Source organism: Mustela nivalis (assembly GCF_964662115.1).
Source record: "Mustela nivalis genome assembly, chromosome: 16".
Lineage (NCBI taxonomy): Eukaryota > Metazoa > Chordata > Mammalia > Carnivora > Mustelidae > Mustela > Mustela nivalis.
Window position 1 is genome coordinate 48,772,553 of NC_139035.1, and position 17,493 is coordinate 48,790,045.

At 34.7% G+C, this 17,493-nt stretch overlaps 1 protein-coding gene across 2 annotated transcripts in view; it reads right to left on the bottom strand.

Annotated features, from left to right (window-relative positions):
* Positions 1 to 17,493, bottom strand: part of CDC73 (cell division cycle 73) — a 122,382-nt gene that overhangs the window by 96,137 nt on the left and 8,752 nt on the right. For both annotated transcript variants that reach the window (XM_082703946.1, XM_082703945.1), the window contains exons 4-7: positions 15,795 to 15,857; positions 15,660 to 15,712; positions 12,315 to 12,403; positions 1,652 to 1,868 (exon numbers count right to left, since the gene is read on the bottom strand). In XM_082703946.1, the coding sequence (XP_082560072.1) occupies positions 1,652 to 1,868; positions 12,315 to 12,403; positions 15,660 to 15,712; positions 15,795 to 15,857 (422 nt within the window). The remainder of the gene's footprint in view (positions 1 to 1,651; positions 1,869 to 12,314; positions 12,404 to 15,659; positions 15,713 to 15,794; positions 15,858 to 17,493) is intronic.

The following is a 17,493-nucleotide window of genomic DNA, read 5'->3' on the forward strand; positions in this document are numbered from 1 at the left end:
ATAATAATATAATTATAAAGGAACATACTTATTTTTCTCATCAAGTTTTTATTCCAGAAATTTAGAAGGTGAAAAGGCCCTAATCCCCAGTAATAATGAAGATCTATCTAAAATCATAGGGTCTATTAGGACTGAGTACCTTAAAGAATTTTTAGTGTTCAGGAGAGGAAAGCCATATACAGAAAGACTATCAGTCAAAACAGTTGTTTCTGGTTTTTAAAAATGTTAATGCTCACAGAAGTAAACCAAACAGCTACCAAACAGTTCTTAAACTATAATTTATTTCTTAAATTATACTGTGATAGCAACAACACTAACTTAAATTAGAGCACTAAGTTTTAAAATGATGGTAAAACCCTGCCACCTAGAGCTCAAAGAAAATTGTTCATCTCAGATTTTGAAAATTTAATGTTTGGTCTAAAAGTAAGATGGAGCACAGAAGGTATGTTTTATTCCTTTACTATAAGATTCAAATTTGGGGGCTATTACAATGAACACTGGTAGAACATTAGCAGGTTGTAATATTCAACTATTAGCCATATTATGCAGTGAAAATGAGTATCAACAGATCACTTTACTGTAAATACAAAAACTGAAGTTTATATCCTCAGATTTCTCTAGTTCTAAGCTCTGAGGAATAATTCCTAAACTTAACCTCAAGTACTTTGTAAAATAGGACAAAGTACAAAAGAAAGTTATTTCCCTCATATTACTCTTTTCAAGTAACCTGAATCCTACTAACATGGCACAGTAAATTTAAGACCAGAATCCAGATCTACAAATAAAACCAGTCTGTCTTGGCCAAAGTTTAAGTTCACTTTCATTGGTAACCTCACATACTTCAACACTCTTTCAGAGAAAATTGCGAGGTGAGGGAAAGACAGATGAATATGTGCCAGTGAAAGAGACCAAAGCAATCTTCTGGAGACGCATTAGGATACCAAATATCTAGAATCTTCCAAATTTTTAATCTTTCAAAATTTAAAGTGTACATCTTTAACCCGAAATTTGCTTCTAGGAATTAATCCTTTGGTTGTATGCATATAAATGCACAAAGGTACATGTATAAGGATTTTTTTAATGCATTACTTGTAATTGTGAATAGAGAGGGAAGGAGTCAGAGAGGAAGGAAAGGAGGAAAAGGGAGAGGAAAAAAATTCCACAATCTTGTAACTATAAAAACAAATAAACCACCCAATGCCATTAATAAAGAATAAATAAATATTGCTACATCCACACAACAGAATATAATGTATAGAATACATAAATAAATGCTGATTTTCATAAGCTTCTACTTTGTGGGGGAAAAAAATGAATAACAATATTAATAACCACACAGCTGGCCATCAACATTCCCTCCTCATTAGGTTGAAGCAAGAATCTCATCAACAAGAAAACTGGACTATTCACTGGATTTACAAATGAGGTGCAAATCAAGAGGTTTGCACTGTGATTCAGACATTTTCATCAGTTTCTTTGGTGACCAACAACCACTAAGTGGTAAATACGGCCACTTAGAAATCTACATTATTACTGATCTTCCGGAGATAAAACTTGAAAATTGCTAGTAATAGCAAACTTCAGCCAATTCTATAACCACTCACAGACAAGTTATACATACTCTAATGAAGGAGTGAAAAACTTTAATTACCTTTCCTGTGCTCTGTAAGATAGTTGTTCGTGTCCTCCATACTCTCTCTCTGCTGACAATGTCTCGTGTCACATCTACCTCAGCATCCACGAAACTTCTCTGTTTAAGGGCAGTTATGTCATCATCTAAGTCAGTCTTGATAGTAGATCTTTTCTTAGCCATAATTTTGGCTTTGATTGCAGCAATTTTTTCCACTGACATAGCTTCAGACAAAGACCTGAAAGCAATTTCCTTTTTTAAAATTTTTATAGCAAAGATCTCAAGCACATTATAAACGTATTTTGTTACACTTATAAGTTCTTGGTAAAAATAACCTTAAGTGGCAATAATTAAGATTTTCTTATCTAAAACTTACATACTTGATATTTAATAATCATGTAAGATCAAGAGTCCAGGTAGAAATATTACTCTATAAGCAAATCAGTAACTTCTTAGCAGGATCAATGCAACAAAAATCCCTGCACTTGTGTTTATCTGCCCCCTTCCCCAAAGGCAGAATCCATTAATATAGCTGCTTTCCTTAATGTTTTCTCAGACTTTTATTTACCAATGCCTCTCTATCCACACAAACTGTACATACAAACACACAAAAACACACCCCACCTAGGGGGGTTGCGTGTGGAAAAACTCATTCTGTAAACAATTCAAAGCTTAGCTTTCCCTTGAAATTTTATTTCAAGGTGTCACACCTTCATAATGAATGTAACATACCCATTTTATACGTGAAGGAGGCTTTTATATGCCATATCAACATATATTCCTTTTACTATCTGTAAGATAAAACCATATTTTGCAGTTTTCTTTTTCTTTTCTTTACCTGATTTTCAAATAACAGGCAAAATAGCAAACATGGGGTATACTTTGAGAACTATAAAAAAAAGACTTAACACAAAATATAAACTTCATTAAGGTAAGTTTAGTGTTGTTTTTCACAAAATGAGAAAAAGAGTTAAAAAGGGTTTGGGAAAGGGCACCCAGGTGGCTCAGTCAGTTAAGCATCTGCCTTCAGTTCAGGTCATGATCCTAGGGTCCTGCAGTTGAGCCCCATGTTGGGCTCCCTGCTCAGCAGGGAGTCTGCTTTTCCCTCTCCCTCTACCTCTCTCTCTGACCATTCTTCTCAAATAAATAAAATATTTAAAAAATAAAAATAAAAAGGGTTTGGGTACCTTAAGAGTTGACAAAATTATTACTTTAATCACAAGGTGACAATCTTGAAATATGTTTAAACAACATCTGGAAAAAGGACAGGAAATCCCTGCAGGTTTAAATATGGTAGTATTATATAGTATACTAGTTTATTTATATAAGGTATGAAGGAACTTTATAGCAGTGCTCAATATACATCTAGTATTTGACTCATTTTTATATAATGCTATGCCATTTCTCCTTAAACTCTAAAGCAAACCGGCATAACTTAAATCGAACTAAAATACTTCTCTAAATCATAGTCAAATGTGAACTGGACCTTCAAATCATTGGGAGTTTTACTTCGAGCTAAAAAAATGAAGTAGCAAGGATTGGATTAACCTCTCCTGCTTCCAAAGAGCCAGTCAAAATACATAAAAGAGTAGCTTACAAAATACCTGGTATCAAGCTATGAACGACTATGATCTCTGACAAACAGAAACAAGATGAAGTGAGCCCTATAAATGCTGCAGTTTGCCGCCTTTTAAGTTTTCAAAATGGCAAAGGGAGGAGAATCGAGGCAAAACTGAGTGGATTACCTGATTTGAGAAATGGTGCTGAGAGTCCAGCAAAACCAAGGTGGCTGGAATTCATAGGCCTAAGTACCTGAGAAGAAAGAGCTGCAATGAAGATGCCCATCAAGTATTCTGGGAGAATACTGATTAGCACAGGACTATGAGAAAACAAAAGTTGGGTATAGAAACCATCCAACAGGATTAGAGGGGAACAATGTCCAGAGCTCACAGAGGGCAAGGAAAAGTTCTCGTTCCTACTAGCCAAACTGAAAACCTCACATCGACTGGGCATGAGGTAGAGTACTCAGAATGGTTTTCTGTAAGCAATGGTGGGGAATAATTACCCTAACCTAACTGAACCCAGCTCAAATAACAAATCTTAAATCAAGACATAAAAGGAACAAACTGTTTCCAAGTGATTTAACTATATCCCAAAACAGTTTTGTAAAATACAAAAATACCTAGCACTCAATATGGTAAAATGCAAAATGTCTAGTATCCAAAGATCACAAAGCATGTAAAGAAGCAGGAAAAGATAAGCTGGAATGAGGAAAAATCAAAATCAAAATCAATTATAAATTGACACAGATACAAGATTAGCAAACAAAGACATTAAAATAATTATTGTAACTCTATTCCATATACTCAACAAATTAAATGAGATATGGACTATGTATTTAACGAACCTGCAAAGATAAAAAAAAATCACGATGGAGACTATAAATACATCACAGATATAATTAAAGAAAAAAATATTAGTGAATGACACAACTACAGAAACTATCCTGTGAATAGAAAAAAAAGAACCCAAATATTTTAAGAAACAAGGCCAAAAACTTTCTGAATTCAATACAAATTATGAACACAAAAATTCCCTCCAAAAGCTCAATGGACTTCAAACCTAAGAACCATGAAGAAAAGGCCAAGTTATGTGATAAACAGCTCAAAACCTGTAATAGAGAAAACTTTTAAAGTACCCAGAGAGAAAAAAAGGATACATTCCATAAAAAAATTTAAAAACTTAAGAAAATGCTGACGGCAGACTTCCCAGCAACAATGCAATTGAGAAATTAAGAAAGTATAACATTTAATAAGTCAGATTGTATATATAACATCTGTAAGTCAGATGGTCCTGACTTACAATGGTTTGATTTATAATTTTTCAACTTTATAATGGTATGAAAGTGATATGCACTCCAAAGAAACCATACCTGAAATTGTGATCTTTTCTAAGGCTAGTGGTATGTAGTACAATGCTCTCTCATTATGCCTGGCAGTGACAGCAAGCTACAGCCCTCAGTGAGTCAAGCAATCACCAGAATAAATAATTAATACACTTAAAATAATTCTGTACCCATACAACCATTCTGTGTTACATTTTTGATATGACATCCAATATATTACATGAGATATTCAATACTTTATTACAAAAGAGGCTTTGTGTTAGATAACTTTGCCCAACTATAGGCTAATGAAAGCATTCTAAGCATATTTAAAGTAGCCTAGGCTAAGTTATGATGTTTAGAAGGTTAGGTATATTAAGTGCATTTTTGGTTTACAATATATTCAATTTAGGATGGGTTTATCAGGATGTAACTCATCTTAAGTCAAAGAAGACCTGTACTTGGGATGCCTGGGCAGCTCAGCGGGTTAAATGTCTGCCTTCGGCTCAGGTCATGATCTCAGGGTCCTAGGATCAAGTCCCACATCAGGCTCCTTGTTCAGCAGGGAACCTGCTTCTTCCTCTGCCTGCTCTACCTGCCGATGCCCCTGTGCTTATGCTCTCTGACAAAAAAATAAAATCTTTAAAAATTAAAAAAAATTTAAAAAAGGAAGACCTGTACTTAAAAAGATGTAACTTAAGAGGCACCTAGGTGGCTTAGTTGGTTAAGCATCTGCCTTTAGGAAAGAACATGAATCCAGGGTCCTGGGACTGGGGCCCGGGTTGGGCTCCTTGCTCAGCAGTGAGCATGCTTCTCTTGCTCTCTCTCCCCTCCCCCCAATCGTGCTCACTTTCTATTTCTCTCAAATAAATAAAATCTTTAAAAAAAAAAAAAAGAAACTTAAAATTTAATATCTAGTAAAAATTTCTTTTTAAAAAAAGGCAAAATAAAGGCTACAAAAGTTCAAAGAATTAATCACTAGCAGGTTTGCACAAAAAGAAATGTTAAAAGAAATCCTTCAGGAGGGACGCCTGGGTGGCTCAGTTGGTTGAGTGGCTGCCTTCGGCTCGGGTCATGATCCCAGCATACTGTGATCAAGTCCCACATCGGGCTCCTTGCTCGGCGGGGAGCCTGCTTCTCCCTCTGCCTCTGCCTTCCACTCTGTCTGCCTGTGCGTGCTCTCTCTCTCTCTAACAAATAAAATCTTAAAAAAAAAAAGAAAAGAAAAAAGAAAAGAAAAAAGAAATCCTTCAGGAACAAGGAAAAAATTAGGTAAATAGATCTGAACAAAGAAATGAACAATGGAAATGGTATCTGTAAATACATAAGATTTTTTCTTGGGGCGCCTGGATGGCTCAGTAGGTTAAGCCTCTGCCTTCAGCCCAGGTCGTGGTCTCAGGGTCCTAGGATTGAGCCCCGCATCGGGCTCTCTGCTCAGCAGGGGAGCCTGCTCCCCACCCCCCCACCCACCCCCGCCGTCCCACCTGCCTCTCTGCCTACTACTTGTGATCTCTCTCTCAAATAAATAAATAAAATTTAAAAAAAAAAAGATTTTTTTCTTATTTAAAGCTCTTTAAAGGATAACACTTTTTTTTTTAAGATTTTTTATTATTTTATTTTTGACAGAGATCACAAGTAGGCAGAGAGGCAGGCAGAGACAAAGGAGAAAGGAGGCTCCCCAAGGAGCAGAGAGCCCAATGTAGGCCTCGATCCCAGGATCCTGGGATCATGACCTGAGCCGAAGGCAGAGGCTTTAACCCACTGAGCCACCCAGGCGCCCTAAAGGATAACACTTTAAAGAACAATGCATATTGGTGCTTACAACACAGTATAAGTATACCATTTTAAGGTTCCCATACTATACATGAAGTAGTGAGTATAACACTTCTGGATAGACTGTGATGCTACAAACCATGCATACTAAAAGCACTAAAGCCTTAATAACAAGACAATTATAACCAATAAGCCAATAAGAAAAAACAGAATTCTAACTTATATTTGCTTATTCCAAATACAAAGCCCAAAAACAGGACAAAGAAAAGACAAATAAAAAACAATAAGCAAGGGATGCCTGGGTGGCTCAATCGTTAAGTGTCTGCCAGGATCCTGGGATCCAGCCCTGCATCGGGCTCCCTGCTCAGCGGGAAGCCTGCTTCCCTGCTTCTCCTTCTCCCGCTCCCCCGCTTGTATTCCCTGTCTCACTGTCTCTGTGAAATAAATAAATAAAATCTTAAAAAAAAAAGCAAAATGGACTAAAACTAACCATATCAATAATCACATTAAGCATAAAAGATCCACACATACAATTAAAGGACTTAAACTATAAAGACCACATAGATTAAAAGTAAAAGGATTCCAGTTTTCAGTTACACCATATGAAAGAGCTTAGGGCTATGAACTACACATTTAAAATACTACAATGATAAATGTTATCTGTGTTTTTTACCGTATTTTGTTTTTTAAAGTAAAAGGATAAAAACATATACTATGGTAACATAAGCCAAAAGAAAGCTGGAGGAGTGTCTAGGTCAATACAAGAAAAAGTAGATTTTTTTTTAACAAAGAATACTGCCAGAGGTAAAGATCATTCCATAATGATAATAAGATCCACTCATCATGACAACATAACCTTAAACATTTACACCTAATAACAGAGATTCAAAGTAAGAGAACAAAATCTGATAGAAATGCAAAGAAAAATAGACAAATCCAGAGCCAGAGATTTCAGTAATTCCATCCCAATAATCAATAATACAAGACAAAAAACAAGTAAGGATATAGAAGACTCTACTGACACTATCAACCATGTTGACTATACTAAGACAATCCAAAGTAACAGCAGAATACACATTCAAGTGCCTACAGAACAGACCTTATTTTGGGCCAAAAACCAAGTTTCAATACTTATCAAAGGATTCAAAGTCATATAATACACAACCATACTTTGGAACACACTGGAAATCAGTAACAAAAATCTCTAAAAAATCCTAAATGCCTGGACATTAAATAACTCAACTGAACATAATCCATGAGTAAAAGAAGAGATCAAAAGGAAAATTAGACAGTAATTTTGAACTGAATGAAAATGAAAACACAACATAGCAATATGAGATGTCATTAAGTAGTTCTTAGAATGAAAGCTGAGATCATTAATTTCCCTCTAAGAAACCATAAAAAAAGACAGCATATTAATCCAGATAAAGCAGAAGAAGTTATCATCAGAGCAGAAATTGAAGCGTCAAAAAGAAAAAGGAAAAAACAAAACAAAAACAACAAAAACTGAAGAGAAAACCCCAATCTGGTTCTTTGAGAAAATCAATAAAACTGGTCAATTTTGGCCAGGCAATAAGGAAATTAACAGGAAACATCAACTGCTAACTAATATCAAAGAATGAAAAAGGGGTCATTGCTACAGATTATAGACATCTTAAAAGGACATGAACAACATTATGCAAATAAATTTGACAATGTAGATGAAATGGGCAACTTCCTTCAAAGAACCATTCAAAGAGAGAGAACTAGAATAGACCTATTACTATTAAACAAGTTGAATATGCAGTTAAAAACTTTACCTGAAATACATGAAAATAAGTAAAACTATAGTTTTATAGCTTCCTCAAATTTTCCCAAATGCAGGAGGAAATACCAATTCCAAACAAACTTCTCCAGAAAATGAAGAAAAGGAAGTACTTTCCAACTTATTCTGAGACCAGAATTATCTTGATAGGAAACAACACAAAGACATTATAAAGAAACGACAGACCTCAATAACATGGGTACAAAATTCTGTATAAATTTTAAAAACTCTAATTCAACAATACAGTATGATTGTGGTAGGCAGCCACTGAAATAATTAACAATATCCACCTCTTGGCATTCATGCCCATGTATAATCCAGTTCCTGTGGGAGTGGGGAGGCTAAATCTTGCTTCTAATTTGCTTCTAACAAATAGAATGATGTACAAATGATAGGGTGTCGCTCTGAAGATTTGGCTATAAGAAAACAATTTCGGGCGCCTGGGTGGCTCAGCCGTTAAGCATCTCCCTTCGGCTCAGGTCATGATCTGAGGATCCTGAGATCAAATCCCACATCAAGCTCCCTGCTTGGTGGGAAGCCTGCTCCTCCCTCTCCCACTCCCCCTTTGTGTTCCCTCTCTCCCTCTCTCTCTCTCTCTCTCTCTCTCTCTCTCTGTCAAATAAATACATAAAATATTTTTTTAAAAAAGAAAGAAATCTCTATCTTGCTTCACAGCTCTCTTGGCACTCTTGCTTGCTCACTTTGATGAGGTTATTTCAAGATTATTTCTGTGAAATAATCCATGGAGAGACCAAATGTGGCGGCAAAGGACCAAGAGAGTCCTCTAGATAACACCTGAGGAACTATTGTATTAGTCTAACAAGCTGTCAAGAACTAAATTCTACCAACAACCACATGGTTGAGCTTATAAGCAGATCCTTCTCCCACCAAGCCTACAACTGAACTGCAACACTGTGAGAGGTCCTAAAGCAAAGAAGATACGCAAATCACCCCAAGACTCCTGACCCACAGAAACCGTGAGATAATAAATATGTGTATTTTAAGCGAGTATGTTTCAGGTTAATTTGTTATGTGGCAACTTCAACAGATGAATGGATAAGGAAGATGTGGTCCAAATACACTACGGAGTATTATGCCTCCATCAGAAAGGATGAATACCCAACTTTTGTATCAACATGGACGGGACTGGAAGAGATTATGCTCAGTGAAATAAGTCAAGCAGAGAGAGTCAATTATCATAAGGTTTCACTTATTTGTGGAGTATAATAAGTAATATGGAGGACACAGGGAGATGGAGAGGAGAAGGGAGTTGAGGGAAATTGGAAAGGGAGATGAACCATGAGAGACTATGGACTCTGAAAAACAATTTGAGGGTTTTGAAGGGGCGGGGGATAGGAAGTTGGGGGAGCCAGGTGGTGGGTATTATGGAGGGCATGTATTGCATGGAGCACTGGGTGTGGTGCATAAACAATGAATTCTGTTATGCTGAAAAGAAATAAATTTTAAAAAAATTTGTTATGAGGCACGATAACTAATAAAATAATGAAGTAGTGTTTATCCATGAAATGCAATCAAAAAATTAATTTAATTCATCATTATCAACAAGAAAACTATACCATTATCTCAATAGAATCAGAAAAAAAAGTGACAAGAGTAACATTCCTTTCTGATAAACTCTCAGCAAACAAGGAAAAAGATATTTTCTCAACCTACTGAAGGGTATCTAACAAAAAAAACCCCTAAGCTGACATGCTTAATGGTGAAAGAATGCTTTCCCCTAAAATGAGGAACAAAACAAGAATGTCTGATCTCACTGCTTCTTCAACATTGGATTAGTGGGGATTCAGCAAGTCTAGCCAGTGCAGTAAGGAAAGAAATAAAAAGAATCCAGTTTAGAAAGAAAAAAAGAGGGAAAAAAGAGAAAAAATTTATTTTATGTGTACACAACATAATTATCTATGTAGAAAAGCTAAAGACAGCTACAAAAAAAAAATTACAAGAACTAATCAATGAATTTAACATGATTGCAGGATATAAGACCCACACCCAAAAATCAATTGTACCTCCATACTAGCAATAAATCAAGAATTGGAATATTTTTTTAAACTATCACTTATAATAGTATCAAAAAGTATGAAATACAACAAAAAGATATATAAGGCCTACACACTGAAAACTATGAAATGTTAAATTACAGAAGATCTAAATATCTTTCCATTAATAGACAGGGAAATAAATACATCTTATTCATAGTCAGAAGACACAGTATTTTTAAGATGTCAATTCTCCCCAAACCGGTCTACTGATTCAATTTAATCCCAGTCAAAATCCCAGTGAGCTTTTTTATAGGAAATGACATGTTAATTCCAAAACTCATGTGAAAATGTAAAGAACCTAAAACAGAGAAAAACATCCTTGAAACAGAAGTACAAAGTTGGAAAGCTAACACCATCTGATTTCAAAACTTAGATTAAAACGGTTTGGGATAGGCAAGAAGACTACTAGATCAACAGCACAGAATGGGTCCAGAAACAGACCTACATATTAACAACTGATTTTTTATGAAAGTGCAAAGACAACTCAACGGAAACCAATAGTGCTGAAATAAGTGGGTTATCCACATACCCTAAACTGATCTAGATCATAAAAAATAAAGATTTTGATCCATGCTGTATAACCCAAACAAAATATTAACATAGATTCCAGACTTATACATAAAACCTAGAACTAAAAAACTTTCTACAAAGGAAGAGGAGACAATCTTTGTTGGCTTTGTTCAGGCAAAGATAACTTAGATATAACACCAAACACAATTCAAAAAAGAACATGTTGATAAATGAGATGTTATAAAAATTAAAACAAAACAAGCTCCTTTTCAAAAGGGAGTTAGGAGAATGTAAAGACAAGTCACAGACTGGGAGCAATACCTGCAAAGCCCCTGTCTGAAAAAGGATTTTTAACCAAAACATACAACAAATTTTCAAAACTCAGTAATAAGAAAATAATCCAGTAAGAAAAAATGGACAAAATGTGAACACACTTCACCAAACATGATGTAAGACAGCAATAAGCACACAAGATACTCATAGTATCATGAGGTAAGTGCAAGAAATCATGAGGTAAGTGCAAGATAGAATCACAATTGAGATACCATCCTATACCTATAAGCACAGCTAAAATTAAAAAGCCTGACCACACCAAGTGTTTGCAAGGCTGTGAAGAAACTAGAACTCTTATGTAGGAATGGTAGAAAAGTGAAATGGTACAATCACTCTGAAAAGTTTGATAATTTCTTTAAAAGGCAGATCTAGAAAAGTACACAATTCAATCACTCCTCTCTTAGGTATTTACATAGTGGAAATGAATACATATGTCCATAAAACACTTGTACAAAATGAACATAGCTTGAGCTGCAACTGCCAAAAAACAGCAACAAGCTAAATATCTATAAACAGGTACCTAGGAAAACAAACTGTTTTACGTCCATACAATGGAACAGAATGAACTACCCAGTAATAATAAAGAACAAACTACTGATACATCTGATAATATGGATGGTATGTCAAAATGATTATGCTAAGTAAGGGGGCCAGAGCCCCCCAAAAAGTACATATTACATAATTCCATTTATACTTAACTCTAGAAGAAACTAATTTATGTTAACAGCAGATCAATGGTTACGTACAAAGGTTAGGATATGGGGATAGGTAGAAGTGTGGAATCATAAAGTACATAAGAAATTTATAGGGGTGATGCTATATTCATTATCTTGATTACGATGATGGTTTCACAGATGTATACATACGTGAAAGCTTTCAACTTATATTAAATATGTGCAGCTTATTGTTATGTCAGTCACCTTGAATAAAGCTTTTAAAAATAGGCACTGAATTTTTAAGTTTGAATAGAACTCCAAAGCATTATATTGTGCCAAGAAAAAATCATAAAGTGATTCTAATTACAGTAAAAATCAGGGATCACCAAATAATACCACGGGCCAAATCCAGCCATGCCAATTCACTTATGAATGAACCAATCACAGACTGTTTTCCTTACCACAAGAATTAATAAGTTACCAAACAACAAAAGAAAACAAAACAAAAAAACTTTCAATCTCCTCTACCCTAAAACATGCCCACACATCTTCTGAACTTAGGTCACAGTAGCATATAATGAATGCAAGAGGTGAAGTAAATGTAGATAATGTATTAACATCTCCTTTTCCATATACACTTAACACTTTCTACTACAGAAAATCTTACCTAATCTGTTCAGTCTGTACAATCCCTTCTTTGTGACCCTCCAAACGAGCAGCCAATCTCTCTTTATCAAGGCGCACACACTCTTCATCCTGAAAATAATCACTGGTTAGTGACTATTTTACATTTTTACCTAACTTGTAGAGCAACAACAAAAACATGTAACTTTTCCTTACATAAATTCCTGCCTATAACATTCCAAGCATTGCTGGCCTTAAGTCAGCTCAACTGAAAGATTACTTCTAGTTACAGAAAGACAATAATAAATACATGTTGGATCATATAAGAGTAGAACTGATTAAAAACTTACCAAAGAACTTCAGCAACTTTTTTCCAAGATTAAACGTTCTTCCCATAATGTATCATATCTACTTTTATTCATAAGGTATTATACCACAAATAAATTCCTTCTCTTCAGGAAAATTTATCACTAAATTTTATGAAACGCCTTCACCATAGTCAAAAATTTCATTTTGGAGATAGGTTTTTGCACCTGTTGCCCCAGGTCCTGATCTATCAGGATTTCTGAGGATCAGAAGTAAAACCTGAGTGCTTTCAAAGCATGTTCCTTAGAACATTAGGCATAACCTACAAAGTGCCCCATGGTCATTTCTCTGAGTTCAACCTTTGGTAGCTCAGCTTTTCTCTAACCTGCATGTCAGAATTTCAGATAAAATTTAGTCTGGAAAGTGTTCGGTTAAAAGCAAAACTTGAGGGGCACCTGGGTGGCTCAGTCTTTAAGCGTCTGCCTTCAGCTCAGGTCATGATCCCAGGGTCCTGAGATGAAGCCCCGCATCAAGCTCCCTGCTTGGTGGAAAGCCTGCTTCCCCCACTCCCCCCGCTTGTATTCCCTCTCTCGCTATGTCTCTCTCTATCAAATAAACAAAATCTTTAAAAACAAACAAAAAAAACTTGATCTAGTTCAATGTCCACATTCAACAAATGAGAAAACTAAGGATCACAGTCAGTGTCTGTGGCTAACAAAATATGGTACTGTATAAAAAGCATCTGTATATTCGATGTTGTGCTCCATCCAATCCATGCTCTAATACTAACATCATTTAAAACACTATGCTGACATGAATGCAAAGATGGTATTTTAGCAAGCTGCATTAAATTTTAGCCATTTGTAATGAAAGTAATAATACAAATTACTCAAGTTCCTTAGGAAACTACTGATTTTAAAGACAACTGCAGCCTAGAAATTAATCAGATTAGATCAGAATCTCTGCTCTCAAGGTTTCTCTCCTAGCCCAGCGCCTTGCAGTTTCCCAGCGTATATGCACTGAACTGAAAACTGTTTATGTAACTCATTGTAACTTTATAAATACTCTGGAAAGAATTATATTATGCTATTTCTTGCTGATGTTCCAAGTTAATGGTAGCCTAGCAAATTAGTACTTTCAACATGTTCTATTTATTTAAAATAATTTAACTGTAAATTCAGGTTTTTCCAAATAAATAGTGTTTCTAAATTCACTCACTGTTCACAGTGGGTCATAACCTTCTTTCATACAAAGAGAGCTGGAGAAAACTTCTGTATTACTGCTGCCAAATCTGTAGTCAGTATATATAGAATGGCTAGAAGCCAGATAGTCTGGGCTCTAATTCTGGTTCTGTGAACCTCAGCAAGTAACTTACTCTCTGAGGGGTTTGTTTGCTCATTGATGACATGCATAGTACTGCCAACTTCAGGAGGCTGTGGCTGGGATTACATGAGTTAATATACATAAAGTATACAAAAGTCACCAAGAACAGAGGAAAAACAATGAGCTAATTATTACTATGATTAACTAAGAAATAACAAGTCCATGTCTCAGAGTATGCTTAATTAAAATTGTCTTAAAATTAATTAGAACAAAATTGTACTATTTTAGCATCAAATTCTGTCACTGATTACATAGAACATACTTACCAACAACCCTGTCCCTTTAAAAGTTACCATTTTATCCTTAACTATGGATGCTTTGTGTTTATGTAGCAGGCAAAAGGTACAACTATTTGATTTTTATACAAGTGTGAAAGGAAAAGATTATGGTTTCTAGTAATGTTAACATTAGTGATGACTACTATTTCTATATTATTAATTGATATATTGACCAGTTCAGTCATTTCTCAGATTTTTATTTTTTTTTAAAGATTTTATTTATTTATTTGACAGACAGAGATCACAAGTAGGCAGAGAGGCAGGCAGAGAGAGAGAGAGAGGAGGAAGCAGGCTCCCTGCAGAGCAGAGAGCCCGATGTGGGGCTCGATCCCAGGACCCTGGGATCATGACCTGAGCCGAAGGCAGAGGCATTAACCCACTGAGCCACCCAGGCGCACCCATTTCTCAGATTTTAAGGCTACTTCTAGTACATAATCTTCCATGGTCAGGGAGTTTTATATGTAACTGATCTGGGATTTGTTAAAAAATGTAAATAAATAACCTCATAATCATAAAATCAGAATTTCTAAGGCTTAACTTTCTTATGCAGCACCCTAGCTGTTCAATGACTTTTCTATTTAAAGGTAACTCTATTTCTTATACAGCTTCTATTTCATGTGACCTATCCTTATTTACCAATATTAGTATTCCACTTGCTGGCTATAATACACCACAAAAAAAATATGTAACCTAATACACCAGTATTTTTTTTTTAATATTTATTTTAGAGAGAAGGGGGTGCATGCAAAGAGGAGGAGGGCCGAGGAGCAGAGGGAGAAAATCTCAAGCAGACACCAGCTGAGTACGAGACCCTGAGATCATGACCTGAGCTGAAACCAGGAGCAGGATGCTCAAATGACTGAGCCGCTCAGGTGGCTATATTAATACACACCAGTATTTTAAGAAATAACTGCAATAAGCACTTCATGTTCACAGTTCTGAAGAGTGAAGCAAATTCTCAGACCATCTTATTCCAGGGGTAGGCAAACTACAACCCAAAAGTAGGCTCACCATCCAGTTTATAAAATTTTATTGGAATACAGCCTTGCCAATTCATGTAAGTATTGCGTCTTCCTGCTTTTGCACTGTAATTGCAGGATGGAGTAGTTGAACAGACACTAAATGACCCAAAAAGCCCAAAATACTTACTAAAATGATTCCTAACAGAAGTAGTTTTCCAACTCCTGACCTAGCCCAATACTTTCATAAGGATATAAAAGAAAAGTGATCTGTCCAACATATAACTTCTATGTAAAAGATCTTAAACTACAGCTCAAACTACTATTAATCAAACATTCATTATACTAGAACAATTTTTCCAGAAAAAAAGCTCGTGGGACTACTATGAAAAAGAATTCTTATTCATATACAAACCCAATGTAGTAATACTACGATTCACATTTAAAATAAAGTCCCATTACCTCAATGCGTGGTTTCTTTGCTTCTGCTAAAACCTCATCTGCAGCTCGTTTTACTTTAAGAAAAAAAAAGTAAGTAAGTACATAGTTCTGAAATAAGTTTTTCAAAGTTCAATATAAATATGTGACAAAACATACCTTGGGTAGATCTCTGAAGACCTATTTCTAGAGGGGCACTTCTGTCTATGCTTGCGGATGTTGCTAGAGATTTAAAAGAATTATGTAAGAAAATCAGTATTTGAACACATATACTTGACATTATTACAAGAAATGCCCAATATTTGTTATTTCTTACTGCATATAATAATTCTTACAATAATAATTCTTACTGTATATAATACAGTGATTTCCCTAAGGAAAAAAAAATAAGTTTTAAAGCAGTTTTCTAAAAAATTAGAAAAGATTAATCTGTATTTAAAAGTCTGTAAAAGAACAAAATATTTTTAATAATTTAGTTCACAAATTATTGTAATAATCTGACTGAAAAATCAACTGGTCACTTCATAGAACATATACTCTAATGTTAATTACCACACATACACACAAAATGTTATCTAAAATAAATAGATAAACATATATGTATAAAGAAAAACTCTTTAAACTAGCATTCGCCTTAAAAATGCAATTTTTAGTTACTCACAATTGGTAAAAAAATAATAATAATAATTACTTTTTAAATTAAATCATTTAATTTTTGAATGGTTCAAAATAATGAAACTAACAGAAGAATGTACCAGTCCCTATCCATCTAGTTCTCACCACCCTCCATTACTGTCAGTCTCTTGTGGATCTTTCTAGTCTCTCTCTGTAGTTACAAGAAATACAAAGATACACTTTTATTCTTCTCCTCTTTTAACATATAAAACAGCACACTATACACACTGTCATGAACTTTTTTTTTTTTTTAACCTAATAACAGAGCTTTAACATATCAGTATGTGCAGCATTCTTTAACTTTCTTTTTAAATCTACATAGTATTTCTTGTATGGATTAATTATAATTTATTTAACTAGTACCCTATCTATCCACGGGCAGTTCAGTTCTAACCAGTTTTTGTCACTACAAACAATGACACATTGTTCATGCATTTTCAATCATACCTCTAGGATAAAGTCTCAGATGTAGTGTTTTCAGTGGGAATTTCATCAAGTGACACTACAACTAAAATTACATTAGGATATCTGTTTCCTCAGGGACTCCTAAGTGTATTATTAAACTGAAAAATTGTTATCAATGAGGCTAAAAAAAATACTATATATACTTTAAATTTATAATTATGAGTGAAATAAACATTTTTCAGATGATTTCATCACTTTTTCTTTGAATTTTGTGACTATAATCTATTGGGTATTTGGTCATTTATGCATGTATTTATAGAACCACTTCATATTATCAGTAAGACCGGTCAATTCACTGTGACAGGAGTTGAAATATTTTTTTCCAACTTGTCAGGTCTTTAATAATACAGAACTTTCGAATTTTTACCAACCTATTACTTGAATAATCCTATCTTTCCCCCACGGATTTGACCTCCTTCTTTAATTGTGTCAAATTCACATAATTTAACATTTAAAATATAAAAAACCGTTCTATCAGTTTATTCACATAAATTACTAGGGCTCTAAAATTAGTTCTACACTCCAAAACAGTATTTTCTCATTGCTCTTCTCCAAACTTTAATGATAGTTACTTTCATCAAATGGATTTTAACATCATCACGTCTAGTTCCACCCCTCCCCTCAAGAAAAACTAAAGATTTTTATTGGGATCATGTTAAATATGTAATCTATATTATGAACTGATTTCCTTAAGCTGTTCTGTCTCCTTCTCTAAGAT